The following is a 7,956-nucleotide window of genomic DNA, read 5'->3' as shown; positions in this document are numbered from 1 at the left end:
CTCTAATAGTTAGAGAGTATCTTAACCCTGAAGCATGAGGTATAATGTCACTTGTAGAGTTTTTATTTGCAATAAATGAATAGTAGAAATTTGGAAATTCTTGTTATCCATATAGATGTCCAACCTCTTTCTGAATCTTGATATGTTCTTGGCCTCAAGACCAACGCTGAACCAGACCAGCGGTCTGATCCAGTTATGGAAAATCCCATGTTTCTAATGATTTCTCCTGTGTGTTTCATTCTACGTGTTCACAGCAGCTTGTTATGAATGGGTCATTAGAAAGCCTCAAAGGAGACAACCATTTCCACCTGGCATCATCTCCATTAACTTCTCTGCAAATAGTGGGGTAGATTTTCAGCTGGTAGAAACTCCACTGAAGTAATCTGAATTATAGCAGCTGAGGGTTTGACCCAGGAGATGTTATCACAATAAAATTACACCTACTGGGCAAGGTATTTCAAATGAAAGTATTATGGCTTGCCAGCACCATCCATATTCACAAACCATTAAAATAATATATTACTTCAAGTACATTAAATTATGCTGGGCAATCTCCTCTGCAGGCAGAGGACTGGTTGTTCCATGATTTCTGAGCACAGTCCCAACTATTTGCCAATCAATCCAATATGAATCTTAATATTTAAAAAAATAAATAAAAATAAAAACAATCTGTGGTTGTCTCAGAGATACAAAATATAGGGTAAAATATCCATTAAGTCAAACTAAGCTGTGAAAAGTATCTACTAAATGAAGTCGGAGATGGACAATCTTCAGTTTTACTCTGAAAAATCCCATTAAACAGAAAGTCTAAAATAGGCACCAGTCACAATAAGTGGAAAGATGATGTGAGTTCAGCATGCTTGGAGCTGTAATGAGCCCTGAATATCATGAAGTAGATTTGAACTGGTTTGTGTATGAAGCCTTAAGCATTTAACAGCCATGTTCTGAAGCATATTACTGAGGGTAATTTGAGGTCTATTCTTCTGTCAGTGCACAGGTTCATAGATTCCAAGGCCAGAAGGCCCCTTGTGATCACCTAGTCTGACCTTCTGTATTACTGAGGCCACCAAACTTAATTCCTAGAGTATATATTTTAGGAAAAAACATCCAATCTTGATTTAAAATTTCTCAGTGATGGAAAATTGTTCCAATGGTTAACTAATGTCACTCATTTCCAGTCTGAATTTGTCTAGCTTCAACTTCCAGTCATTAGATCATGTTATGCCTTTCTCTGCTAGATTGAAGAGTCATTATTAAATATTTGTTCACTGTGTAGGTATTTATAGATTAATCAAGTCACCCCTTAACCTTCTCTTTGTTAAGCTAAATAAATAGAATCAAAGAGCTCAGTCACTATAATGTTTTTTAATTCTTTAACCATTCTCATGGCTCTTCTCTGAACCATCTGCAATTTATCAACATCCTTCATGAATTGTGGGCAAAAGAACTGGACAGTATTCCAGTAGCAGTTGTACCAGTGCCAAACATAGAGGTAAAATAATCTCTCCATTCTTACTTGAGATTCCTCTGTTTATGCATCCCAGGATTGCATCCCTTTTGGCCAGTTTTGCATTGGGAGTTCATGTTCAGTTGATTATCCACCATGACCCCCAAATCTTTTTCAGAGTCACTGCTTCTGAGGATAGAACATCCCAACCTGTAAGTATGGCATATATTTTTTGTTCCCAGATGAATACATTTATCTTTAGCTATATTAAAATGTATACTGTTTGCTTGCACCCAGTTTACCAAGAGAGCCTGATTGTTCTGAATTAGTGACCTGTTTTCGTCAGTATTGACCAGTCCCCCAGTATTTGGGTGCTCTGCAAACTTTATCAGTGATGATTTTATGTTTTATCCCAGGTCATTGATAAAAATGTTAAATGGCATAGGGCCAAGAACTGATGCCTATCGCACCTCATTGGAAACACACCTGCTCAATGACAATTCCCCACTTACAATTACAGTTTGGGACCTATCAGTTAGCTAGCTTATAATACATTTACTGTGTGCCATGTTAATTTTATATCAGCCTAGTTTTAATCAAAATGTTACATGAAATGCTGTACAGAAGTCAAAGTATATTATGTCAACATTATTACCTTTATCAGCCAAACTTGTAAACTCATCAAAAAGAGATATCATTAATTTGACAGGATCTGTTTTCCATAAACCTGTGTTGAATTGCATTAATTAAATTACCCTCCTTTAATTCCTTATTAACCGAGTTCCATATCAGCCATTTCATTATCTTGCCTGGGATCAATGTCAGGCTTACAGGCCCATAATAACCTGGGTCATTCCAATTAACCTTGTTAAAAATTGGTAACTTACCTACATTTCTGTCCCTCTCCACATATGAATGGGCCCTACTGGAATAATTTAGAAAAAATCTCTTTGGTATATTGACTGGGATTTTCAAAGGAGCAGGTGCCCATATCCCAGTTAATAGTCTGCTTTGCAAATCACAGCTATTATCTTTATGTCATCAATATATATCTTTCAAAACAGACAAGACTAAAGGATCCATACACACAAACTATTTAACTCTAAGTACAAGCATCCAATAGATTGTCCTGGGGGAGTGGGAGGAGGCATACAAAACAACATAACCACACTAGAAATGCTATATCTGCACAGCTGCAGCTCTGCCACTGAAGTGCTGTAGGGCAAAGTCCTACTACACTGTGGATCTAGCAGTGTCTCCACCAGGGCTTAGGTTGGCTTAATTACATTGCTCAAGGCATGAAATTTTTCACAGCCCTTAGATGTAGTTAAGCTGATCTAACTTTGTAGTGTAGACCAGCTCTATATCCCCTTGAATCAAGAATCCTGGCACAGGCCAGTCCTGTTAATATAGCGATGAGAAGACCTCGGTACAGTCTGTGGGGTGTACATCTGTCCCGGCCCCATGTACTCCATGAAAAACCATTACATGATGCTGAGCAATTACTAGTTTATATAATAGTTGGGCCTAATCAACAAGCAAATTGGAATGTTAATATTTTACACCCACTTCACTTGCATTTGTAAATGACTGCACAAAGATGCAAGATGGGGGGGGAAGGCACAATGTATTTATGTTTATTACGTGGCCAGTGTAAGACTGATGAGTTCCTTAGCTTCATTTCCTTGCTATTCAATGCTTCACCTTTCTAAATGATGTACATGATTGTCACGTAGCAATTTTACCTGACTGAAACTTTTTTTCAGAGCAATTTAGAGTCTGAAGTGGGCCAGCACTAGAGAGAGAAAGAAACAAACAGGCGTCTAGGTGCCATCTTGTTTTTCACCAAACATCTTTTCCAAACAGGATCTTATTTTAAATAAATGGACATTCTTATCATATTTAAAACTAAATAGAGAATGAAAGTTCTTTTCCTCCAGAACCATTCCCTAAATCCCTGATCAATGAGAGACACTTGTCAATAATTGCTCCGCACTGGACAATAGCCTAGGACAGGTGAGAGAAGCCATTTCTGCAGAGGGTGTCTTTCTGCCCTCAAAAGATCCTGCCCTTATGTCAGGGAAGGAGGAAAGGCAAGAGGAAGCATTTTGCTGCCACGGTCACCTTCATATGTCAGAAGTTGCTACTCCAGCTTCAGGGCACAAGAAAAGGTGAGGGGAACCAATTTATGGCAGGATTCCCTCTCATCCATCACCGATTTCTACACCTGTGCCACAGAATTAAAAGGAAACGCTTTCGAGGGAACACAAAATGATTCGTAGCTAATTTCCGATTTTGCTACCAACAGCAAAATATATAGGGAGGCAATTTTCTGACTCTACATCACCCCCCTTACCCCAGCTGATTCAGCCCATTCATTACATTAAAGGAGGCGCAATGTGACCTTTTTCCTGTACATTTCACCAAGCAGATGGAGATTTCCACTTCAGTGTCCTCAGGCAAAACCAGAAGCAAACAAATAAGCAATAAACCCTCCCACATGATTTGCCTGGGACCAGGTTCTTGAAGAATAAAAATGTCAGACAAGCCGCCACTGCAGCAGCCACTGAAGTTGTTAATTTCAGGTTTCCAGAGGGACGCGGGGCGGGGAGGAAGAGAACTAGAAACAGCTGAATAACGTGAGATGTTTCCCTGCATGATCCTATTAGACCTTTACCGAGAGCCGCGGAGCACAGGGGAGTATAGACGCAGGGGTTGTGCAGCAGATCTTGCACAGCTGCTTTTTTGCTGTTGCTGTTTTTCTAGCCAAAGCGCGCACACACACACACCGGGAAGCCAACCAGGGAGGAGGAGGAGGAGGTGATTGTCATTTCAACGGGTTTGCATTTCAGGTGTGTCTGTGAGTCTCGTCTTCTGCATTAGGACCCAGGGAGAATTGCTCTATTCAGAGACCAATGCGCCTGCGCCGTCTTGAAGTGTCCGGAGACCGGGCTGGCTGGACTGAGCCGCTAGTTCCCTGCTGGCACCCAGCCTCCAGCACCACCTGCGAGCTCAGGGCGGGCGGCCGTGGGGTTGGGGACTGATCTCCGCGTCACCAGCACAAGCCACCCGAGGCAGCAGTGTGAGAGAGCCCGGCTGGATCTCCTGCTGCTGCCTGAGCCGCGGGGGATGGAGGAATAAAGGGGCTCTACCACCGCTGCTATTCCCCCCCCTTTGCAGTCCCTCCACCTACTGCATAGGAGTAACCCCCCCCAAAGCTCAGCCGGGGAGCTGGAGCTCTGTGCGCAGCGCTGTCCATTCAGCACTAAGCCCGGGCAGCCCCTGGGAAGCACCGCTCCGTGTGATCCCTCCTTCAGCGGCAGAGCAAGGACAGGCAAAGCCAGCTTGCAGGTACCGGGGCGCCTGCCGCTGCCGGCAGGACTGCTGCAGAATGTGATGTGAATCAACAAGGAGAGAGCCCAGAGGGGAATCCCCTGCCGGATCCGTCGCTTTTGTCTGGATTCAAGATCTGCAGTTGGGGATTTTTTGTCCCCCTTCTGCTGCTTCTATATTTCAGTGGCTTCACCTTCGCCCCCAAATAATTAGGGATTTTTGAGGGGGGGGTTACAATCAGGATCGCTGCGTCTTGACCTCCCCAACGGCAGGTACCTCTGCTTCTGTCTGTCTTTGAAGGACTTAAAGTCGAGAGAGATTTAAAAAAAAACAACCCTTCATCGATAGATCTGGTCTGTGGCTACGGCTGGGCGATAGCCGCCCCCTCCAGCCCTCACTGTGTGTCTGTCTGCGATCCCCTTATACTCTCTCCCCCCCTCGTTTGTTTTTGCCACCATCATCAGCCCCCGCCCACTTCCCAACTAAGAGGTTCCTTGAACAGATGTGCAGCACTGGATTCTTTTTTGGCCACATCTAACTAAGGAAAGAACCCCCCCTGCACCATACCTAGGTACCTGGCAGACCTTTGCGACTGCTGTTCTTGTGGAGCCGGTGTTCTCTCCTCTCCAAACCCTGGCTTAAAATAAAACAGCACAAGAGTTTTTAACTGCAAATAAAAGGAATCTTAGGACTGCCAGCATTAATTTTCAGGGGTGCCTTTGGGCATGTAGCATTTGGAAGAAGAGGCACAAGGGGCTGACACCAGCTGGGTGCCCTTTGCCTAGGTGATTCCTGACCAGCTGGATAAATTATCAGTTTAGGTATCAATTGCAGTCAAGAAGCCGCCCCCTTATGTGCTTGCTGTGTGCTGTGCTTCCTTGCATGAGTCTGCGACATGCCTAATAAGAGACGAGATGGGCCAGGGCGACGAGAGCGATCGCATCGTGATCAACGTGGGAGGGACTAGGCACCAGACTTACCGCAGCACCCTGCGCACCCTGCCCGGCACTCGGCTGGCCTGGATCGCTGAGCCCGATGCCCACAGCCACTTTGACTATGACCCACGCACAGACGAGTTCTTTTTCGACCGGCACCCGGGCGTCTTTGCCCACATCCTGAACTACTACCGCACAGGCAAGCTGCACTGCCCAGCGGATGTGTGTGGGCCTCTGTATGAGGAGGAGCTGGCCTTCTGGGGCATTGATGAGACTGATGTGGAGCCCTGCTGCTGGATGACTTACCGCCAGCACCGGGACGCCGAGGAGGCGCTTGACAGTTTTGGTGGGGCACCACTGGATAGCAGTGCTGACGACGGAGATGCAGATGGCACCGGAGACTCCGGGGATGGCGAGGAAGAGCTGGAGATGACTAAACGCCTGGCACTCAGCGACTCACCAGATGGCAGGTCCGGGGGCTTTTGGAGAAGGTGGCAACCCCGAATCTGGGCACTTTTTGAGGACCCCTATTCCTCCAGATATGCAAGGGTAAGCTATACAATCGGCACCCTAATCACCAAGCTTACATCTTTCCCAGGACAGTCCCCTCACCTCGGTCCTTCTTGCTAACTTCGTTATCCTCAGCACTACTGAACTACACTCACTCTGGAGAAAACACACATGCATGGTCACCTTGAGACCTGGCCTCTAGAGCAGGTACATATGCAATCTAGAATAGACACATGCATGGGCCCCAGATGGCAGGTCTGCAGCTTCTGGAGAAGGTGGCAGCCCTGCATCTGGGCACTTTTTGAGGACCCCTATTTCTCCAGATACGCAAGGGTAAATTATACAATCAGCACCCTAATCACCACGCTTACATCTTGCCTAGGACAGTCCCCACACCTCAGTCCTTGCTAGCTTCATTACCCTCGGCACTACTGCACTGCATTCACTCTAGAGCAGACACACACGCATGGTTACATGGAGACCTGGACTCTAGAGCAGGCACACATGCATTGCCACATGTAGCTTAGAGAAGACACATGCATGGGCGCATGGAGATGTGCACTCCAGAGCAGGCACATGCTGTGTAGAGCATTCATACATGTGTGGGCACATGGAGATCTACACTCTAGAGCATGTGCCTGGACCCATGCCCTTTCTCACATGGAAACAGGAGAGAGGTTCATTAGAGCAGGTACACAGAGGATTGAGAATGAGTTCCCTCCCCACCACCATGCATCCAAATGGTGACAATTATACCCTACTAATCAAAAGAGGCTGTCCCTTCAGTCCTCCTTGCTGACCTCACTACTATTTCCCCTCCATGAGAAGCAGTCATTAAAACAGGCAGCGAATATAGGAGAAAGGTTTGGGGAGTTTCCTGGTTGTAAGGTAGCTCTCAAGTACCATATCCTTATACATGCAGTGTTAAATATTTCCCATCGTGACTCTTTGATAAATGTCCTTCAGTGTCCCTGAGCCAGCTAACCGCTGTTTCCTTTCCATGTGAAGAGGGAGAGGTATTCATTAGAACAAGGTGCATGGACAAGGGACGAGTACGATAGGTTTCTTGCCTGGATACTGAAGGACAGTTCCTCCTCCCTCCTGCATGCAGTTTTAATGCAAACGAGTACTAGTTTGATCCACACCATAGGTAGATGTGAGCGTGTTCTGAAACAGTCAACTGACTGCTCCAAACAGGTATCTCTGGAGCGGTGATGTATAAGGATAATCACTCATTCATATGCTAATCTAGGGACTGATTCTGTCCCTACTGCAGTCAGTGGTAAACCACTCATTGACTTCAGTGGCATCAGGATAAGCCCCTCAGGTATCTTTCTGGATAAGTGAGAGAAATGGATATGATGGATAGGTGCATGGGAAGACAGCTCAACTTGATGTGGTCCCTATCTTACAAATGCACCATTGAGACAATTCTTGCCAGCCCTAAATGGGCATGGCTGGTTTATTGGTCTGGGAGGATAATCAGTGTTTCCTGTGCGGATTTAAGGAATGAGATAAAACTAGAGGAAAAATAAATGGCTGTAGAAGGAAAAAGTGGATGAAAAGGGATAGAAGGATAGAGTAGATCAATATGTGAACAGATGGTGAAGGCTCAGCAAAAATCTCTAATGCTGAGATGCCACGTCTGCACACTCAATGAATGGGGCAGAGCCTGAGGTAGTTTCTATGCATATTCTTTACGATTTTTGTTCACATACTCTTCTGAGATTT

The 7,956-nt window shown here is 45.3% G+C and overlaps 1 protein-coding gene across 2 annotated transcripts in view; it reads left to right on the top strand.

The window, feature by feature from the left end:
• Positions 1–2,568: 2,568 nt before the first annotated feature.
• KCNC1 (potassium voltage-gated channel subfamily C member 1) overlaps positions 2,569–7,956 on the top strand; it is a 142,723-nt gene continuing 137,335 nt past the window's right edge. For both annotated transcript variants that reach the window (XM_032804482.2, XM_032804475.2), the window contains exon 1: positions 2,569–6,264. In XM_032804482.2, coding sequence (XP_032660373.1) covers positions 5,695–6,264 — 570 coding nt within the window. In that variant the 5' untranslated portion in view covers positions 2,569–5,694. The remainder of the gene's footprint in view (positions 6,265–7,956) is intronic.

This window comes from Chelonoidis abingdonii, chromosome 4 (genome assembly GCF_003597395.2).
Source record: "Chelonoidis abingdonii isolate Lonesome George chromosome 4, CheloAbing_2.0, whole genome shotgun sequence".
Lineage (NCBI taxonomy): Eukaryota > Metazoa > Chordata > Testudines > Testudinidae > Chelonoidis > Chelonoidis abingdonii.
Note: the sequence above shows the minus strand (reverse complement) of the source record. Positions and strands in the feature narration are given on the sequence as shown.